The sequence below is a fragment of the Amaranthus tricolor genome, chromosome 4 (assembly GCF_026212465.1).
Source record: "Amaranthus tricolor cultivar Red isolate AtriRed21 chromosome 4, ASM2621246v1, whole genome shotgun sequence".
Taxonomy (NCBI): domain Eukaryota; kingdom Viridiplantae; phylum Streptophyta; class Magnoliopsida; order Caryophyllales; family Amaranthaceae; genus Amaranthus; species Amaranthus tricolor.
The window spans coordinates 3,614,562-3,637,539 of NC_080050.1; the positions used below are offsets into that span (position 1 = coordinate 3,614,562).

At 33.9% G+C, this 22,978-nt stretch overlaps 1 protein-coding gene across 2 annotated transcripts; it reads right to left on the reverse strand.

Annotated features, from left to right (window-relative positions):
* Window positions 1-1,879: 1,879 nt before the first annotated feature.
* On the reverse strand, window positions 1,880-18,433 carry LOC130809973 (protein TIC 40, chloroplastic). Of its 2 annotated transcripts, XR_009040974.1 has the most exons (13): window positions 17,992-18,433; window positions 17,790-17,865; window positions 9,419-9,764; window positions 8,788-8,891; window positions 8,655-8,712; window positions 8,270-8,348; window positions 7,631-7,671; window positions 6,390-6,435; window positions 4,671-4,765; window positions 3,905-4,008; window positions 3,783-3,830; window positions 2,440-2,660; window positions 1,912-2,282 (listed from the first exon to the last, which is right to left on the reverse strand). XR_009040974.1 is itself a non-coding variant. In XM_057675853.1 (12 exons), the coding sequence occupies exons 1-12, from the start codon at window positions 18,276-18,278 to the stop codon at window positions 2,601-2,603; spliced, it is 1,344 nt and encodes a 447-aa protein (XP_057531836.1). In that variant the 5' UTR covers window positions 18,279-18,433; the 3' UTR covers window positions 1,880-2,600. The 2 variants fall into 2 exon arrangements, 1 of the variants encoding a protein (XP_057531836.1); XM_057675853.1 differs by having other exon boundaries at window positions 1,880-2,660.
* Between the last annotated feature and the right edge of the window lie 4,545 nt (window positions 18,434-22,978).

Genomic DNA, 22,978 nt, shown 5'->3' on the forward strand with positions numbered 1-22,978 from the left:
ACAATCAACATCAATGCTAAAGGGTCTAGCTATGAACAGATATCACACAAATCAAGAGAAGAATATAGACGCAACAACTCAACATCATATCAAAAACTCTAATTAATAATTGTGATTTATAAATCACTATAAAAAGACAAAAATAATAATAATAAAATCAATAAAATAAAAAAATAACTTAAAATAATAAAATTTTCACCTTATCAAATTCTACCACATAAGATGATTTATTATCCTTATAAATAACCGTTATTTACTTAGACTTTCTCGCATCATATATCACTCTGACTCTCTTTTGTAGTATATGAAGTATATTTTGGGACCATTCTTATTTGCTAACTGGTTGTCCATCTAGACTATAGCGAGTGAATTGAACGTCATTTATACTAATAAAAAATTGATAATAAAAAATCATTAGAAATCATTTCATATGAAATTATTACATTTTAAAAAAATTTGTTAAGCTCTTTAAATATTTTATTCTGAACAAAATAAATAAAAATATATCATAAAACCATTTTAATTTTATGGTTTTTGCCTACTCTTAAAGTTCAAACGAGTTTACTTGTCTTTCAAATTCACTTGATTTTAAATTTGGTTCTTATGGTTTTTTTTTTCTTACATTGGAGTCTGCAGGGAGCTTTCTAATACATACTCTGTAATTTTCATCGCTTTCTTGGCAGAGCTGTAGCTTTTGGGGTCTAATTGACCACATTTCTCATGTTCAAGGAGATACTGTTAATCTGGTATGGCTTGTTTTTCATCTAGCCACCGAACCCTGGCTTTATAAGCGGAATTTATTGGGTATGATAGTACGATATAGAATATGAAAAAAGTTACTCATAGGTAGTCAATTTTTCCTTCAAGCTTTAATTAAAGTTAGACTAAATGTACTTGAACACTTCAAACCAAATTGCCCAAATTTTTTAAGAAAGCACCTTAATGAAAGTTTAAGGACCGCCATTATTAAAGATAGTAACAATGAAACTTGATGAATGTCCACTTTGGTTAGAGTTGCGTAGGGATATTAGCCTAATTTTAGTAGAATGAGAATCTATCTTAAAATGTTTACCAATGTGGGGGATTACTATCTATTCTTATATGTTATTCAGTCCCTAGCTTTTTGACCATTCCTTAATAGTGTATTAGTATTCATCATTAAATGCAATTATAGAGACTATTAAAAAGTAGCCAAACATAGTTGTTCATTCGGGTCATCAGTTCGATTTGGAGTTGGATATTTCGGGTTAAATCAAACTCATATTTTATGTCTATGTTGGCTTTTATATAACTATTAGTCTATTTTTATGTCGGGTCAAATTGAATTTAGTTATAAAGTCTAGTAAAGAAAGTCAACAAGTTTATTTTGAATAAGTTTAGTAGGCAACAAGGGGAACTTTTAAAGCAAAAACTTGTCAAATCAAAGATAATAAATAGTTCTTACAATTTCTTTTTATTTTTTTATCATAGGATAGGTCAATCAAAGAGTTGGGCTTGGAGAAAATCAATATCAAGATCTGCCTGTGGAAAATGACATGCTCAAACTGAGAAAAAATCTTCAAATCTTGCAATTTATTCTTTTTATGTTATGTTCTTGCATATATAAGATCTAGTAAAGTGAGAATTATGAGTTTCTCTAGTAGTTAAAGCTTTAACCTTTCATCTTTGAAATAGTCGTTTGATTTTTAATGGTCAACTCCCCTTCGCTCATATTGCTCCTCAAACCCAAAAAAAAAAAAAAAAAAAAAAAAAAAAAAAACAAAAATCCCTTAAAATAGTTATTCTTTCTAAATCAACAATTAGAATCACTATTTCTAATTGTCATTTTGCATTCAATCCATAGATAATTGTATCACTTGATTGGTTTGATTAACTTTTTTTTTTTGGGTCATTTGGTTAGTTAAATGTTTAGTTTATAGCACTTCTTTCTAAATCTTTTGTTACTATTCAAGGAGTCAAAATACAAGTCAAGCCCAATTTGAAACCTCATTTCCGACATAATGTCGGTTGATTTAAAACTTTGCGGGTTATTCGAAATGAGCTTCTTAGTTACTATAAAGATAAAGTTACATACACACGATCATTCAAATCTCCCCTGCTTACATTTGGTAAGGTTAAATATACATAAATGATTATGACAATTTTCTCTAGAAACCGAGTCTTTCATTGTAGAATTTCCATCGAAATCATGAACATACACTTCATACCTCTCCGCACGACTTCAAAAAGAGCGATCAAAGCTAAGAACATAGAAAGTAATGTACGAGTTTCCGATGCCTTTGCTACGAAATCACAAACAAATTCCTTATTCATATTGATAAAAAAAACACCATAAACATTGCTGGGATATTCAACTTTAAGCAAAAGATAACATTTATGACAATCTAATTGTGCAAAACTAAAAATAATATCATAAATATACTAACTCGCAGATTTTACCTAAACTTTGCAGAGGCCAGGATCTAATCTCTTCAGCCCTAAATTAACACCGCCTTGGATATTTGTTGATGCTTTCACGGACGTTGGTGAAATAATAAATGGTTTAGCGGCAAAGCGGACAACATTTTCCAATACGAGAACTACTTGAATTGCAGACCGGATCAGAAAGGGCCGGATGTCCCAGGAAAAAGTTGTTGTATTTTGTTAAACACGTCCATGACCTGAACCGAAAGTATGAGAAAGATCATAAGTTTTCCTACATTGGAATTCAAAAAGATATTGAACAAAAGTGGATGACACGGAAGGATTGCTCTAAGTCCTCTTCTTGAGAGCGACTGAATATTGTTCGCTAGTGAAACAACTAAAGCGAGTTCAACAGAAAGCAAAACGGAAAAACTAAAGAATTCCTACAGTAAACGGAATAAGAATGTGATTTAGAGGAAGGAGTGAATTCATAGAAATCAGATTTTCCAGAATAAGGTGATAGATGGAGATTGTTTTCAGTCTTGGACAAACATTTGAACAATGGAAAGGAGGGGGGAAAAGGGTGACAGTGGCGCAAGGAAAAGAGTATGGAAAGGGCGGCGGCGACACAGGTAAAGGGAAAGGGGAGGGTGATAGGTGGCGGTTGTACGTTGGATGGTGGTGGTGGTGAAGGGAGAGGTTTTGTTTTGTTTTTAAATTTTTTGCTCCAAAAACGTTTTTTATTGTTCAAAAAATGTGAAAGAAACCTAGAGGTCCTTTAGAAGATAAGAAATCCAAAGGTCGGACCTTTATAGGATAAATAAAAGGTCGTACCTTCAAAAGATAAACACCTAAATGTGCGACTATTAGAATTAAATTTTACTTTTTAACATCTGGGAATAAGCTCTTCTATCAAGGAACCAAACAACAGAAATTTAAAGTCCGATTTACGTTGAATATTCCTTAGCAAAATATATACGCATTCAAAACATTTTATTATCAAATAGAATGCAGCTTTTTGTCAGTTTTGCTCAGAATAATCAGTAGGGAGAATCGGAAATTTTGAAACTATTAACAAAAGTATTTGAGGTTCTTGGTATTCAAATTCATGTCGGTATAGGTAGTGATTGTAATCATCGGAGCTTTAGATGTGACTTGGGGAGACAATTGATTTGATTTACAGCATTTCCCTCCCAAAGGTTACCTTAACAGCTGAAATCATTGAGTTTTGACGGAATTGGTTATAGAATCTTATCCTTTATGTTGTTATAGCGTTACCCCCCTCTTCCAAAAAATTAATTGTCGAGTGTAGAACTATGGAAGTATTGATGGCAAGACACGTAACAAATTTCAGATTACAAATAAAAAAATTCTTTTACCTCCTTATCGTTTTGATACTTGACGATATTCATGGGGTTCTGCGAAACCTGCAACAGCAACACGGGTTAAATGAGTTCAAAAGATGGAGAACGGTATGACAGTATCTAGATTAAGAACATACATCCATTATGGCTTGCTGAACTCTGGGGTTCTGGAACGCCATTGCAATATCAGGGTTAGCCATAATTTTTGAGATGACTTCTTCAGGTGTAAGGCCGATTTGATCTGCCCCCAAAAAAAGAACACCCAAGGTTAACCCAATAGATAAACAGATCAAGGTTTCATCATTGATCATAATCATCCAGTGTACACGGAAAGTAAACAAGTTTTGGCCTAAAAATGAAATATTCAAGTATCCATGATCAAGATGAACCGATGAATTGTTTAGAGGTGTTCATTCGGGTCAGAAGCTACTGCATGTGTACGGATGTAGGCTGAAGGAATCACAAGTTCAAGTTCAATAATTGATCTTTGACTTCGGTGATGAAATTTTGAATATTTTTCTGTAAGGGCAATTCCCAGATAAACCGTAAAACTTAAAAATAATTGTAGACGAAGTATAATATTTTCTAAGTAATGGATAAGTGATCAATAGATATTGGAACCTTTCTACAGGTATCCTCAATCCTCACATAAACTTTTTTTTTTTATACTTTACATATCGTGTTTTGAACAAAATGAGAAACCGATATCCCTACTAGTTCTCATAAAATATTCCAAAATCCTTTATTGGGTTCATAACAATTTTCAAGCATACAATGCAGTAGCTATAGGTATCCTGTAAAAGAGCTCTAAAAAAGAAAGACAACGTTCATTCGGAGAAATGGACAAAGAAAGTTTTTGTAAAGCAATCTAACATCAAATTCAAAAGTGATCACGGAACTTACCAAACTGCTGCTTAACTTCAGGACTATTTATATCAAAATTCTTTAGGTTTTCCAACATACGATTGTCGAAATCTGGAGTTCCCCCCATATTGTCTCTGAAAAAAACACAATAAGTTACACTTAACATCAATTGAATCAAGATAAAGTCTCTCAAAAGGTAAAAGGATAGGGGCATATAGATAATAGAGTAATGACTAATGACAAAAAAAAGGTACGAGTGCTTTAGTATGGGAGTGTGAACATTGTCGGAGACTATGCAAAATCATGTCACTACCCCAATAAATCAATGCGGCGATGAAAAAAAGAATAACGTCTTGTGTGATGGAATATTGAAACCTTTAATAGATAGCCAATCAGATCTTATAGGAAAGACGAAAGATGAATGTAACGGACTCTCATGGCCATTTACAAAATGAGATGAAGATGATCGGTGTTGGCTCCCAAACCGACAGCAGTCACAAAACACCCACGTGCAGATCAAAAACGTCCGGAATCGATCGAGTCACTTTTTGATGACATTGTGATGACATTGGGTTCAAAATCCTAATGTTGACTAGATAAAGGAAATACAGTAAAATAAAGATAGTTTCTTTGAGCGGCTTGAAACTCTCCCAAAACAACAAAACTCAAATCAACACTCACAGCATTCTGATATTTTGTCTCCACACCTACTTTATTTATAGAATTACTCGAATTATATTCTAAATGCAAAACCGACGAGTATCATAGAGCTTTTTGGATGCCCCTCGAAGGAGCTCAAAACATATCTAATGGATACATTAGAAGATGATGTTTAGGAGTGCTTCATATTTACTGTCTACACTTCATTTTTTCTAATTAATTTCATGTGTATCATCATCTGCTACTTCATTTAAAGAGTTTACAATGTCAAATTTTAATGCCATGAATATTAACTACATTCACTAAATACCATAGTGAAAGTTTTGTCAAAATGAATGCTAACCAGTAACAACTAACAAGTAAGCAAAAAAACTTCCAACAATTACACAGGTAGCAGGTCCAACAGTCAAGCACAATAGACAACCATATTCCATTACCCAAGTGTCATTAAGTGGCACCCACATAGGTAGTGTTTGGGGGATGGATGTGTACAGCCTTAACCGTATAAAAACAAAGAGGTAGTTTCCGATTAGCCGTATCAGCACTTTCACATAAATAAGAAACGCATATGACTTATCAAGTCATCTTACTAATATCCAAAACAAAGAACTATATACCTTGGCTCCATCAAGAATGGACACTCGAGCACGATAGACATTAAACAAATTAGTATAGATCATGTCATCAGCCATGACATAGACAAATGTGTAAACCAAAATCGACGGTACACCGTTGATAAAATTAAAATTATAACAAATACCCCTTCCGTTTCTTTTCACAAATGTCTCATTTGCTTTTTGAGTATTATTCATCAACCACTCTTAATATTTAATTTATTCTTAATCTATAAATTAAAACATAGTCAAATGGGATCTTCTTTTGATTTATCTCAACATAAGGTGTATTAATATCTATTTTTTATAACTTTTAATAATGCACAATTAGAGATATTAAAGATTGAATTAGTGCATTGGCAAACGCAAAAAGCAAATGGGACATTTGAAAAGAAACGGAGGGAGTATAATGTAAAAAGAGATGAAGAAGTTGAAGGATGGCATCAAATAGAACAAAAACACACTAGCTGAGAATGGAACTCACAACATTTCTTGCAACTGCTGACGGTATACTGGATTTTGTAGCATCCCTGCCATCAAATAAGCTTAGCATCTTTAGTAACATTGTAGCATAATCCCCAAAACGATAGCAGAACATTTTCTTTTTGATAATGAAAAGATTGCATAACACTATACAACACATTATTATTGAAAGATCGAATAGGCAATGAAAAGGCCATCTTCATGTACTAATGAGACTATGAGAGAACTGCCTAAGATGCAAATTAAAATTGTGTAAGGCAGGAACATCACTAGACCTGACAAAAATAAGGCAAAATATGCAATACTCAATGTTCTATGCATTTTATGGCTTTAGTTGAAGGATTGAAGTCACTGTCACACGATTCACTAATCTTCTAGCAAATTGCGAATCAAAAAAAGCAAATTATGGTTGGGTTTGGGCTATTTTAGGGTCATTTTGAGCAAATTGCGAATTCAAAAAGCGAATTAACTGGCGAATTATGTTACACTGGTTGAAGTTAGATACTAAACTAGAAATGGGAGGAATACTAACATAATGGTTTGGGTAAGCCTAATATGTTGTTTATTTGAAGGAATAATTAGAATTGCAAGTGGAATGGTTATTAAAAGTTCGGAAATCCAAAGGAATTCCGTTTTCAATTATGTAGTGTTAAATAATTATTAAACATTAAACAATCAAAAAGTGACTGTTTTAATTAATTTAGTTGGACTATTTAGCTCAATTAAGGACTGTCTAACAATGCAACGTCTGAAATGAGAATTTTTGTAATTTGTAATGCTATTCCACATAAGTATGGCCACCCATTGTTTTCACGTGACGCAGATTTTTTCTCCTAACTTCTTGTCAGACAGCTAATAATATTCTTTTCAAATTTATTTTAAAATATTATATTGGCACAGGTGATAATTTTTTATGGATTCACCTTTGAAAGGAGCACATGTCTCAAATCTAAAAGGAGAACAGAGATCTTATAACACTCATACTTAGTGGGTGAATCAAAATATGAACTCATCTGTATTTCAATCATCATAACACACACATCCTTTCCATACTTTATTGCGACCCCATTATAAATTCTCTAAACCTCAAGTGAAAACACATATTAAAGCAAAGAGGGAGTTTCTTGCTGCTAGATTCTCGACCAATTCAGTAAAAAGACAATGCTTATATTAAATGAACGAAAGAAAAAAAACAACATCCAATAAATGAGTTAATAGAAGGAAGTGAATCAGCAAGCTTACATTTAAAGGTAGCGGGATCTCTCATCTCCTCAGGAAGATGTCTGAAACAAGAAACAAAATAGAAAAGATCTTCATCATTTTTCTCTAACTAGTACCACATGTCAATAACAATTAAGCTATGAACTTGTGATCATGTCCACACCACAAGACAACCAATTCAACTCCGTGCTTCTATATTTAAGGCAAAAGTCGGGTCTGGCAGCATATTCAAGGCTATAATACTTAAAAGAGGGAAGGGGGGAGGAGAAAAAATCACAGCTTTCTGACTACAATTTAACCATTATAACATATGAAATTCGTAACTCGCCATCTAGGTTCACCAGCATATAACATAATTTTTCAGTTAACATAAGTGGGAATGATTAGAAGACGTGCAACTTCTACGCATGTCCAAAGTCATTGTCATAAAATAACATAATTCCCAAATGGGATATCATTTTTTAGGCGAGTATTAATTTGAAGAGTTTCTTAAGGTCATTATCGTTTTTAATCTGCTCCTCTTGTATCACAATATCACCTAATATTTGAAGAAATGGGTGGGTGCATCAGAGAAAAGTCTGATGACAACAGGTATGACACAAAGGTCACAAAGTATGTCATAATAATACGTGAAAAGATCACAATGGAAAGAAGTATTACGGAAAAACCATCTTCTGGACAGACGGATCTTCCATCATTTTCTCCAAAGTGTCCACTGATAACAACGAACCCTTTTTCCCTGGATACGCATATAAAATCAAAATCATCATTTCAATATATTACAAGAAGAAATTCCATATGATCTTTTATGTGTATCAAAATCATCATTTGAATTAATACTCCATACACAAGAATATAAATAAAGAAATAAATAAATAAATAAAACTACATGTCATTTTCCTCATTTCTCTCTCATATAAAGAGCATTGTTGTCGCACTACAGGGACTTTTATCATTGATTTAGACTTTTTGAAGTCATATACAACTAAAATACAAGGAACTTTATAATCTGAACCAAACTTAGCAATATATACGTTTCACTCACGTGTAGATTGATCCTGCTCGGAAGTACTTTCTGTTGAAGCAGCTCCGTTTTGTACAACCTAAATAAAGTGAACTTGAGACTTTACATATTCATGTTTAGATAACCATAACAAAATAATGCTGCTGCAAATTACCTCAGCAAATTTAGTAATCTCGGATGGTGTCGGTGAAGATGAGTCATTATAGTTTTCAAATGCTGTATTTTGAAAAGTTTCTTCAGGAGAAACATCAACAAATGCTGCATTAAAATTGAATATCACCCAATGAAAAATGAAACAATTGTCATCATATAATATTAGTAGACATCAGTTCATACATATTTTAAACAAACTATAAAGATGGCTTTTAAGCCAAAACCAAAGTTGCTTATCTTAAGCTACTATGAGTAGTTTTTTGTTCTTTTGAGTAGTTTTCGGTTAGTTTTTGGCTTTACAACCCGCCTCTACTCTTATATACGACAACCCTCGCCATAACAGCTAGATTAAACAACTCCCTTTTAAGCCAATACTTCCAGCTAGTCAAACCAACTAATAGTTAACTCCAGCCACCAGCCATTACCCAAGACGTTAGGAGGCAATTATTGCACTCAAATGTACAGAAACCTAATTCCTAATGTACCCATCAAACCAGCCAGGTAAAATTTTAAAATAATTATTTCTGCAGCTTCAAGCACACCCGTTCAAAGTTATTGAAGTATTAAGCTTTCAAGTTCTGATTAGTTTATACACAAGGAAATCAAGAACCTCAGGGGGATTGCAACTATACCAGATCTTTTTGTTTCAGTCTTATTTTCCGTTTCCTCTTTAACAACTTCAGGTTCTGATGATTCTGTTTTAGTCGGAGAAACATCTACTACTGCAGAAGCTTCAGAAGCAGCAGGAGATGGATAAGTAGCCCGGCTTGATGCAGATGTAGTAGTTGACTTTGATGAGGTACTCATTCCAGATGTAGAAGGTGGTTGGTAAGGATAACCAAATGGATTAGATCCTGATGTAGATGGAGGTGTGTATGGGAAAGGTGAGCCAGATCCATAGCCTGCATTGCTAAATTGATTGTTTTGAGATCCCATCTGGCTCATCATAGTCTTGAAAGTTTGTTGCATAGCAAATTTCTGACAGAAAACATGACCGGATTTATGAGAATGTAACATGGTAATCCAAGCAATGAAAACAATTAAAACTTTATATCCACCATGTAAGCAGACAGAAACTTAAAAAATTATAAAGGACAAGACAAGTCCACAAATTACATATATATACGCACAAAGACCAGTACTGAAAAATATATCTTGATCATATCATCTTGAGCGTCCAGTAAGTCACTTGATCAACATTAAACGTCTTATATTTTTAATTAATATTATTAAAAAATTGAACACATTCATTGGATGTTGTCCATTCTTCCGCATTCCTTAAGATCACAACCTAATTCCAAGTATTGTGCCGAATAACATTCACAAGTTTATCTAAATCGGAAAGAGTCTAGGTTTTTGTCAACCTAAACCATAAATCATATCGACTATGCAAAGACGGGGGAAAGTACAATATGTTTTACTTTGAGATCCATTTTCTCTGTTTATTTGAATATATTAATTCAAACCCATTTTCTTTTTTTTTTTTTTTGTTCTTTGAATCACCGAGGGTGACCAAATGACAATAGGAGAAAAGAAAATTGTCTCATGACATGTGACACTAGAACAAACTTGAAAATCTCCAAGATCGTGAAATCCAAAAATTGCCATGAACTAAATTTTCAGTTCTTTGGGCTAAGCCTCAACATTGCCAAAAGGAAAATCCAATAATATCCTAATAGGGCCTCCCAAAGAAGAGCTTTCCTAAAGGCATAAACTCCTTGAATGAAATAAACCCCCCCAAGGCAATGTTAGGCACAAAATCCAAATTTCTTGAAAGGTCTCCTTAGTTTCAAAGTCAATGATTACTTGAAGGAAGTAAGGTTGACACTCCCTATAATGGTCATTTGCCAAATATTTTGATACTCACCACTTGGATAGTAATCAATATTTGGTTCTCTAATTTGGGTTAGCTCTACTATGAATATTTTGGAATCATAAGGGTACAACCAACAAAGAATACTATGTACAAAATGTAAAGGATTATTCCCCTCCATTTTCCTCCTCCGACCCTCTCCTTTTAGTATCCAAATGAAGAAATTGTCATCTCTCCGCTTCCCTCTATTTTCTTTCCCTTTGTTTCCTCTCATTTCAACAAAACAGAAAACAATAATCAACATATCAATCCTTCTATTTAATAATTACACATTTCTAAGCATTCAATTCCACTTTCATCTCTCAAAGCTCAAATTTCATAAATTGAAGACCATTCCTCTCATTGTCTACATTCTCCTACACACCGTATCATTTAACATATTTAATTACTTCAAAAGCTTTTTCTTCTTTATGATCCCTTACAATGAAGTACTAGAAGCATCACGTTACCCAACCTTAGTTCCTTGCAAGTTTACTTCTCTTTCAATTTCTTAAAATATTTTTTTACATCACCTTGATATTACATCATCCACCAAGACCATGTAAGCCTCACATTTCAAATCATGCACTCAAGAGCAGGTGACAATACCGCTTTAACTTCTGTAAGTGCATTTGTAATTCCACATCTTGAAAAAGTTGAATTCATATCATAAATGAAAAGGGTTTTCTTGCATCACGGCATCATCCACAAGGCATTAGTGCGTCTCACAAATTGCTAATTAATACCTCAAACCTCAAGTCAACTTCTTGTAATTATGGATTCCACGTATCTTGATATAAGCTTCTTCGACAACAATCCCAACCTTCAAACTTAAAATTGTGGGAAAAAAAAAACAAACACCATTACAATATAATCCACATTTGATTATTGGCTTTATGCATAGTATATTGGTTTTTCGGCTTTTGATTTTTAACTTATTAATTGGTGAGCTAAAAGCCTTATTTAGGAAATGAATTTTAACTAAAGCAACCAACAATCAACAATAAACGGCCAATTGTCAAACACCCTTATTTCGTGTTCAATCAATTTACCATAACGCAAAATGCAAAAGTCTTATATTGACATGTTCGCCTTGTCAAATATCATTTACTTAAGAAATGCCAATCAGTACTTTCAAAGACTTCTACTTACCATAATATACCCCCATATACAAAATCATGACTAATGGAATTGGTAAAACAACCATAAAAGCCAACAGTTGTTAATGATAAAGTCATCGCCCTCTCAACGTGATGTCTTTTAAGGCTTAAGTTAGTCATAAACTCCACATATATCTTCAAAATAATAAACAATATATTGGAACGTACTTCCACAAAATTTAATTTAACACTTAGTTTTAAAAAGTGTGTCTCACTTTGCACCTTGTGCGCTTCGAGCACAGGCTCGGCTAAAACACCTTGGTTAGATGAGACAAAGCCCACTACAAGAGTCAAAAGGTGTGCACCTTGGTACACTTCTATGCGCTTCTTCCCTTGTGCACCAAATGTGCCACCTCATTGGTTTTGTGATTAACTCAAGCTTGTTTGTTTGAAAAAAACAATTAAAACTCCAACCCATATTTACTTAAAATGACATTTGAGAAATTGTTCCTTCCACTAAAAAAACTGGGTAAAGAAGAAGAAATAACTTCAGGCAATCTTCATATTCTTATTACAATAGTTATATGCTAAAGGGTGTTTACCCAAATGATAATGAATGATTTCTTGCTTATTGCAATTATAATATGAATGTCATGTCGTTTAAGTATATTATATGTATTAAAATTGATTTAAAGCTTTATAACAAAAAAGTGTGCCTCGCCTATAAAAACTCAAGCCTTCACCCTGCTTAGCAACTAATCTCTAATGAGCTTTTGCACTTCGATACAAAAGACAGAGTTGATAGAATAAATGATGATCATAAAAATGTAATGAGATGTCTTCATTATTCATGCAGGAGATGTTCAATATGAAATGTCCTAAACTCTTAACAACTTGCAATACATAGTTGATAGAATAAATGATGGTCATAAAAATGTAATGAGATGTCTAAACCCCAAGATTAAACCCAAACATACAATCTCAACAATTGATGGTTGATACAATCAAATGAAGGACATAAAAATGTAATAGGTTATACCAAGTCCCTATGGGAAAGTATATATTCACATATATTTAGTTTATTCTATTTTCCCTTTATTATTGTATAGGATATTTAGCTTCCTAATTTAGTGACTAGTATTACTTGTATATATTGGAGGCCGAGTTACTCATTAATGTAATACAAACCGTATTCCCAAAACCCTAATCTTCCGCGATTGTTTATTCTTCATGGTATCAGAGTCTTAGGGTTCAGATCCAGGAAAAACCCATAAACCTTTGAATGACTCATCATCTACCTTTTCTTACCTACAATGGCCAAACCCACAAATGAACCAGCACAGAAACAAGTAATTTCTATGGAACAAATGTTCCAGATGTTTCAAAAACTCAATAAAACAACCAGCCAAACAGAAAACCCATCCACCATTCGAATCTCAGAAAAACTAACATACCATAATTACACTAAATGGTGCAAGCTAATGCACATAGCCATTGGTGGTCGAGGACGGCTCAGCCATATCACTGCCGCACCTCCACTACCTACAGATCCGAAATTTGCTCAATGGGAACAGAGGGACTCCATGGTAATATCATGGATCATTGAAAATATAGACGGTAACATTGTCAATCAATTCTTGGATTACACCAATGCTCAAAGTTTATGGCAGGGAATTGAGAATCTCTTAAGCAGTGGTAGGGACGAACTCTATACCTTTGATCCGAGTTCAAAAGCAGCCACTTTGACGCAAGCCAATGACACTATTGAAGTTTACTACGGTAAACAGAATGTGTTGTGGAAAGAAATTGACCGGAGAATGCCAAACACGATGGTATGCTCAAAGGACATCACATAATTCAACAAATACATACAAAGGCAAAGACTATCAATTTCTCACGGGAATCAATGAAGATCTAGACAAAGAAAGAAAAGATCTCCTCCACAATGACCCACTGCAATAGTGGAGATGGCGTATGCCACCATCAGGTGAGAAATATCATGTCGGAAAATAACGAACGACGTCTCATCACTGGGATTGGGTCCCTCGGAGATTGGATCGGGGTTAGCCATGCAAAACAAAAACCTCCATAGAAACCGAGATGAAGATGACAGGAGAAAACTCCGATGTACCCACTGTGGAGGCTCAAGGCATACTAAGGAGGGATGTTTCAAGCTTATGGGATACCCCGAGTGGTGGGACGATCTAAAGAAGAGAAAAGTTGCCACCAAGGCACCGACAAATCGAACCGGCAGCAAGGTGCACCTGACTACTGTCGATCAACCCTCATCATGTGATATGTCAGGTAGTGTGAAGGGCTACAAGGGGGAAGAGGATATAGTGGCCGGAACCAAAACAGAAAGAAGAAAGGAGTAGAGAGAAACAGCTGCAACACATGGGAGGGAAGTGAGAACTTTCCTAACTCACTTATTTATACTACCCCTGAAACCCTAATGTCCCAAACACTTGAAACCCAAACCCACATAAAATCGAGTGGGCATTTAAAAATAAAATCCCCTATGTTTTTAAATTCCAGCCCACTCCCAAATAATAAGCCCACATGTTTGTTTAACCCAAAACACCAAACACCCATAAGTCTTCTAAGCCACAAAACCAACTCTCAATGGATATTTGATTGCGGGGCGACAGATACTATGACCTTTGACCCCCGTGATCTTCTATCCACACACTCTACCACCCGAACCCATATCTAGACAACCAATGGGGAATGTATACCAGTTGACCAAGCAGGGCCAGTTGACATCTCACCCTCCCTCCATATTAAAATTTGCTTGTTAATTCCCAGTTTGTCACATAAGTTGTTGTCTGTTAGCCAGTTAACCAAAGATTTGAATTGTACTGTGCTATTAACTTCTGATGGTTGTGTTGTGCAGGATGCTCGGACAGGGACGATTGTTGGGCGTAGTACTTAACGGGATGGGCTATACTATGTTGACGAGGCAATTCAAAATGATAGTGCAATGCTTGCTCACGTTTCTCTTGCTCACCAATTGTGGACATGGCATCGTCATTTAGGTCACCCATCTCTAGGTTATCTAAAACGACTTTTTCCTTTCATGATTGTAAAGTGCCCTTGGATTGTGAAACTTGTGTACTAGCCAAGAGTCATAAATATTCTTATTTTCCTAGTAACACTTGAGCAAATAACCCATTTGATTTAGTACATTCTGATGTATGGGGCCCAAATCCGAACATAAATTCTCATGGTTTTGCATATTTTGTGTTATTTGTTGATGATTGTACTCGTATGTGCTGGGATTATTTCTCGAAACACAAATCTGGAGTCTTTGATGTTTTTGGTAAATTTTATTACATGATCCTCACCCAATTTCATTCCCAAATAAAAATTCTTCGATCTGATAATGGTGGTGAATATGTTTCCCTCGTTATCAAACAATATTTCCCTGAGCATGGTTTGATTCACCAAACATCTTGTTCTAATACCCCACAACAAAATGGGGTTGCCAAAAGGAAAAATCATACCCTCCTTGAGATATCACGGGCACTCATGTTTGAAGCTCGTATGCTTGCTCGTTTTTGGCCTGAGGCCATTGCTATAGCGACCTATCTAACCAACCGACTCCCTACAAAGTCTCTTCAGTTTCAAACACTCTTGCTACCTTGAATAATTTCACTACCATTCTTTCGTCTCATTCCCTTTCTCCTCGCATATTTGGGTGTGTAGTGTATGTTCACCTTCCAACCAAGGTGAGGACCCAATTTGAACCCCGAGCAGTCAAATGGGAGTTTCTTGGGTATGGGGTAACTCAAAAGACTTATCGATGTTATGATCAAATTCACAACAAATTATATACCACCATGAACTGTGACTTTTTTAGCAGTCCTACTACTATACCCAGCCTCGATCTCAGGGGGAGAGTGTGAGTGAAGATCTTAGCTGGTTAATTTATTCCTTGGTCGACAGTTGAGATCAAAAAGAGCAAGTAGGTAATACCACAGACATTGCTATTGAAAACACAGTTACTCCGTCTACTTAGGCTACTCCCGTCCTCGAGCATCCAATTGAACAAGAGATAACACCGAATTCTCCCTCTATTGATATATCTAATGATGATGTTGTGCCAAGTGTTGATGCTCCCAGGATATGAGTTGCCTCCCAAGAGGACACGAGGGGTGCCTCCTAGGAGATATGATCCGGAATTCGAATCTCAGAGATCCCGATATCCTATTAGTAGAGAAGATAATGAACAGTTATCATAGACAGCAATTGCCTTCAACATTGCTCTGTATTCCAGCACTCTTCCAAAAACCACTGAAGAAGCCCTTCGTGATCCGAAATGAAAGAAAGCCATGGATGAAGAAATTACAGCCCTCCAGAAGAATGAGACATGGGAAAAGTGTACATTACCAAACGGGAAGAAAACAGTTGGGTGTAAATGGGTGTTCTCAGTCAAGTATCATGCTGATGGGACCATCGAGAGATACAAAGCACGTCCTGTAGCCAAAATCGACACTATCCGGGTTCTCTTCTCTATAACAGCAAACAAAGATTGGCCACTATATCAGTTTGATGTGAAGAATGTCTTTCTATATGGGGAAATTGAAAAGGAGGTTTATATGAAGCTACCACCAAGATTCTCAGATGAATATAACCAAGGCGAACGGTGTAAACTCAAGAAAGCCCTGTATGGTTTGAAACAGTCTCCAAGGGCCTGGTTTGGGAGATTGACTGCAGCTTTGAAGAAATTTGGGTACAAACAAAGTAACTCAAATCATACTCTGTTTCTCTGGAAGAAAGGGGATCAGATCACGTCTTGTTATTTATATTGATAATATGGTTATTACCGGAAACAATGCTAAGGAGATCGATGAACTTAAGAGACAATTATTTCGAGAATTTGAGATGAAAGATATGGGAAACTTGAAATACTTCCTTAGAATAAAGGTCCTAAGATCCAAGAAAGGGATATTCATTAATCAACGGAAGTATCTTCTGGATCTCTTAGCAGAAGCAGGAATGGTGGATTGCAAACCAGTAGAAACACCTATGGTAACCAATCATGGTCTTCAGAATGTTGAAGGGGCAGAAATGACAGATCAGGAACGTTATAGAAGCATGGTGGGGAAGCTGATCTATTTATCACACACAAGAACAGACATTGTTTATGCTGTAGGGGTTTTAAGTAAATTCATGCATCGACCCCAAGTGGAACACATGGCGGCAGTCATGAGGATTTTGAGATACTTGAAGGGGACAAGTAGTAAGGGAATCCTTTATAAAAGGAATGAACACCTTGATCTTGTTGGTTACACAGATGCAGACTGAGCTGGTGATCGAGACGACAGAAAATCTACTTCGGAATACTTCACCCTTGTAGGAGGAAATCTGGTTACTTGGAAGAGTAAGAAACAGAAGGTGGTCGCCTTATCAAGTGCTGAGGCTGAATTTAGAGGTATAGCAAAAGGGGTCACGGAAATTCTATGGATTAGAAAGCTCTTAAACGAGCTAAATTGCCACCAAACACAGGCATGTCTTCTATACTGTGATAATAAAGCAACAATCAGCATCTTAGAGAATCCAGTTCAGCATGATCGAACAAAAAACGTAGAAATTGACAGGCACTTCATCAAAGAGAAATTGGAAAACAAGATCATCAACCTTCCTTTTGTTAGATCGAAGGATCAACTAGCCGACATTCTCACGAAAGTTGTGCTCTTTAATGATACTTTATGCAAGTTAGGCATCGGTGATCCCATGACCTAACTTAAGGGGGAGTATGGGAAAGTATATATTCACATATATTTAGTTTAATCTATTTTCCCTTTATTATTGTATAGGATATTAAGCTTCCTAATTTTGACTAGTATTACTTGTATATATTGGAGGCTGATTTACTCATTAATGTAATACAAACCGTATTCCCAAAACCCTAATCTTCCGCAGCTGTTTATTCTTCAGTCCCTCCCAACAACTTGCAAATTGCAATACATAGCTTCCTCATTTATACAAAATTCATTCATTATGAGAAACATTGTACCACAAAATAGCATAACTGACAAAAAAACTTACCTTCAACCATGAAGAAGCAAAAGAGAAAAGTGCAGAACATGCAACACCAACCCCAATCCAAAACAAAGGTGACCCACTGTAATTCAACATTAATACATATCAAAAAATTCAGCTAATTTCAACCACAAAAACAAAAGGTAATAAACTTTGCACCAAATTAGAAAAGAAAACAAAAAACAAGATAAAAAGCTTAAAACTTTACAATTGAGAAGGGGGAGGAGCAGCATAAGGAAGTGGATTAACCCCAACAGAAGTGGTCTGTTTATCAGCTGTTTCAGGAGTACTTTGAACAACTTTTTTGTTGGAATTAGAGGAAAACAAAGCAAAAAGAACAGTTTTTGATCTGGGTTTTGAAACAAAGACAGACCCTTTTGTTCTCTTGGGTAGAAGAGGAAGACCAAAGCATTGTTTGGTAGAAATAATTCTACAACCAGGGAAATTGCTTAAACCCATTACTGGTTTTGAAGAAACTAGGGCTAAATTTTCCATCTTTTTGGAAAAGGGTTCTGAATTTCAGGGGATTTATTGGATATTGTAGGAAGAAGAAAAGAGGGCTTCCCTTCCTATGGTTTTGGCTTAGTAGAGACGAGAGAGATTACTCACAGAGAGGGAGGGTGTACCGCGTATGACAATAGAGATAGTAACTTAGGTTTTTTTTCAAAAAAACAATTACAATCGGTACTATCCAACTTTATAAAATGACAGTGTTAGCACTTTTATTATATTTTTTCACATAGTAGCATCTAGTTTAAGCCTTATTTAATTTTCGTTAAATTCTTGTTAATACCGTTTAATTTATCATTTTAACGTTTCCACCCTTATTAAGTGTTGGTTATTATCTTTATAATTTGCCCTAAACCATTGTTATGCTCTCAAATGTTTAATTCACTATTTTTACGTTTGGTTCACCGTTTGATTTATCAATGCTCTCAAATGTTTAGGGTAAATTATAAAGATAAGAACCAACACTTAATAAAGGTATAAACGTCAAAATGGTGAATTTAACGAAAATTAACAAGAATTTATTAGATAAGACATAAATTGGATGCTACCATGTGAAAAAATCTTACAACAGGCTACCACTAGTGTTTCATCAAAGTTCGATATTATCATGTAGAATTTTTTTTTTTTTTTTTTGGAATCCTAGTAAATTAGGTTCATTTGAGTGAAAATCTACCCTTTTGGTTGGGATCAAACCTCTCAAATTTTGATCCAAATCAAAAATTCGACTCGTCAAGATTTAATTTGGACCCGACCAATCACACTAAAACCCAACCCTTACTAAATTTGACAAATTTTTTAGCTCTACATCAATTATCATGAAAATAAACACAAATTATAAGGAGATAGTGTCTCATAGTGATATCAAATAGTTGATCCATTTTTAGTTTTGACGTATTAGTGATTAATTTTAACCTTAACATAATCAATTTGTACTTAACCTATATAACCTCAAATGAATTGGCCTTTTTAAGATGATAAATTAGGATCTTAAGCATCAATTTAGACCTTAAAGTGATCAGTTATATATAAAGTGATAAATTATAATATTAGAGCGAATAACTTTAACTTGATGACTAACAAGTTTAAAAATAATTAATTACAATCTTAAAGTGATTAATTTAAAACTTATAATGACAAAGCATAAGCCATCACTTGTATAATGATCAGTTATAATTTCTAATCTTAAATGAGTACATTATAACTTTAAAGGGATGAATTATAATCTTAAAGTGGTTAATTGTGACTTCAAGTAATAAATTATAAATGATTTGTAATAACTTTTTAAATGTATTAATTTTGACCTTAAAAATTTCAATTATAACCTTAATATTGATCAATTTAATAATTGCGTATTGTAAAAAATTAAAATTAAATTAATTAAACTACTCTTATGTAAATGATTTCACGTTAAGGCGGTCTTTTACAAGATTCGAGGAAAAATCAATAGAGATGTAATAAAGCAGTAATTAACACATGGAGAAAGTTTAGTTGAGAGTTGTATGAACTATTATGGCGCTTATATATACCAGAACTAGAATCGGATGTATTAAAATTGATTTATTAAAATTATTTAATTATTTTTTAAGGAATTTAATTTAGCTATATAAGTACAAATATCACAAGATTGGATTAAACTGAATCTCGAAATCACTGTTATCTCTATCTTCGGATTAAATTAATACTGAATTACTGATAGAATAGATTAAAAACAAGATAAAGAAAATATATAAATAAAATAAGGTTAAAAAAATATATTTGTGGATGAGTTAGAAGATTGAATATAAAACTAAAATATAAATAAAAAATAAAAAATAAAAAATAAAAACTATTAGGAAAACTCATACAAATGGACCAAAAATTTACTAACAGGAACAATAAAGACAAAAGAACACAAAAAGTCAAGAATAGGTCTTCAATCGGTAAGAGTAAATACCCTTTTATTTCTAAGATAAGATCTTGGTTACAATTCATACTTAACCCTAGCATATTTTCATTTTACCCAATAATAAAAAATAACACAAAAAAGTAGAAGCATTTAATACAAACAAGTTTATTCACTAAGGGGTTAGAGAATGATTTTTTGACTTTTGGCTTTTAGCCATTTTGTTGGTTAAACAAAAAATTGGTAAATGACTATGAAGTCAAAATAAGAAAATTAATCATACCAATGTTTTGTTTTTTGGGTTTTATTTTTGTTGATTTTTGGCTTTTAGTTTTTCACTTTTTTGGTTGGTCAAGTAATTAAATAGTCAAGAGATTATTTTTATCAAACATCTCTATAACATTATTTTAAAAAATTCCTTTAAGAATTAAGATCCGACTTAAACATTTAGGTCTAAACGGATATCTTATCATCCAATACTTACATCCTATCAAACAAGTCAACAACTTGAGTTAACAGTCATTTGTCAAACGATCCTAAATATAAAGATTAACTCTTAGTTCTCAATACTTGTTTAAGCTAGTAAAACAATTAGCCCATATTCGATTTTAGGTGTGGGATATTCTTTCAAAAACTTTTTAAATAATACTTTTTCGGTCCTTCTAAAAAATTAATGATTTAAATATTTGAAAGTTTTATAAGTTAATTGATGTCTTTTCTCATGAGAGTAATATTCAAAAATAAGTCAATAAAAATATAAAAAACGAGTCCAAAAATATAAGAATTAAGTCAAAAGTAACTCCAAATTCCAAAGCCTCACACGAAAAATTCAATTTATTATACGAAGAGTCGTAAAAGAAGAAAAATAATAAAAATCAAACATAAAATCTTATTTAGAAAGTGGTAATTGATCTTCAATAAAGATCAAGCACTTGGTCTCATCCTCAAATAATAATTCTTGGTTTCATTTGTTCCTAAACTATAGTAAATTATTAGGGTGATACTTAGTTGATAGCCAGCTCACCTCTACTAATATAGAATATTTTGTTTTAGTAATCCTGGATAGCTTGTATATATATACCTCTTTTGTTTTAGTTTAAGGGCATAATTTTTGATTGAGAAATAAAAGCTTCTTCTTCTTCTTAACCTTCTTGATATACTCATCTACAAATCAAGATTATCTTGATTTCTTATCTGCAAGTTTGCAGTTACTCATGGTATCAGAGCAAGATTTCGCTCCTACTGCTTCCGTCTAATCTTCTTTCTTCATCCTTTGATTTCTTCTTTTTCTTAAAATGGCTGATTCAGAAACGCCATTTTCTAAACAAGCAGAAACACCTTTGACAATCAATGATGAAATTTCGTTAACAAATAATCCTGAAATTCCAGTTCAAAGCAATATGAATTTCAATTTTAATGATCCTTATTTTCTTTCTTCTTCTGACATTTCACAACATTCTATTGTCGCTCTTCTTTTTTCGGGTTCTAACTATGTAAACTGGAGTAGATCTGTGAAGATGGCTTTATATGCAAGAAATAAATTGAGTTTTATTGATGGAACTCTTCTCAAACCATCTGTTTCTTCCTCTGATTTCAAGAAATGGATCCGGAATGATTACATTGTAAGATCTTGGATCATCAATTCCATGGAGAGAGGTATTGCAGAAACCTTCATGTTTGTTGATTCAGCTTATCAATTGTGGAAGGAAGTTAAAGATAGATATGGTCAAAGCAATGTGCCTCAATTGTTTGATCTACATAGATCTCTTTTTCTTATTGAACAGAAAGATTCTTCCATTACTGAATATTATGCTAAAAAAAAGAATATGGGATGAAATTCATGACCTAGAAGGCTTTCCTGATTGTTCTTGTGGTATTCTTGCTAATTGTTCTTGTGGAATTTTTAAAAAAATCTTAGATGCTGACAATAGAATGAAGTTAATTCAATTTCTTTCCGGTATCAACCCAGCTTATGATCAAGTTAAGACAAACATTCTTAGTACTGATCCTTTACCTAACATTAATAAAGTATATCACATTTTACAATCTGTTGAGAGACAACATCAGAATAACCTTTATACAAGTCATTCCAATGAAATTAGTGCTTTTGCTGCTCATCAATTCAAACCTGATAATTCTGCTGGTATGAGGAAGGATTCCGAGAAAACTAAGTTTGAAAGAGTATGTGAGCATTGTAAAGGCAAAGGTCACACGATTGATCAATGTTTCAAGCTTATAGGCTATCCTGAGTGGTATGCAAACAAGAAATTTAAATCCGTTTCTAGAACGGCTGCAAATGTTCAAGTTGATAATTCTGCCATTCTTGGGTCTGTTCCTTGTTCTGGTTCCTCTGGAAAGATGTCTTCTCCTGTTATTGATCCTCAAATGCTATCTGTTGTATGCAAGGAAGTTATTAAATGCATGAATCAATCTTCTATATCTACTGATCCTCTTACTTCTTCCTATACAAATGTGAACTCTGCAGGTATTTTTTTTGTTTCTCATGTTGCTTCTAATTTTCCAAACATTCCTGCCAATTCTTGGATTATAGACACTGGTGCTTCTGAACATATGTGTTCTAATTCTAAATTTTTTTTTTCCTTCCACCCTCTGCATTCTCCTATTCTTGTTGGATTACCTGATGGTTCAACAAACACTGTCACTCATTCTGGATCTATAAAACTTAATTCTGATATCACTCTTAACAGCGTTTTATTTGTTCCTTCTTTTAAATATAATCTTTTATCTGTTGGACAATTGCTTGACAATAACAATCTTCTTGCTAAATTTACTAATCATTCTT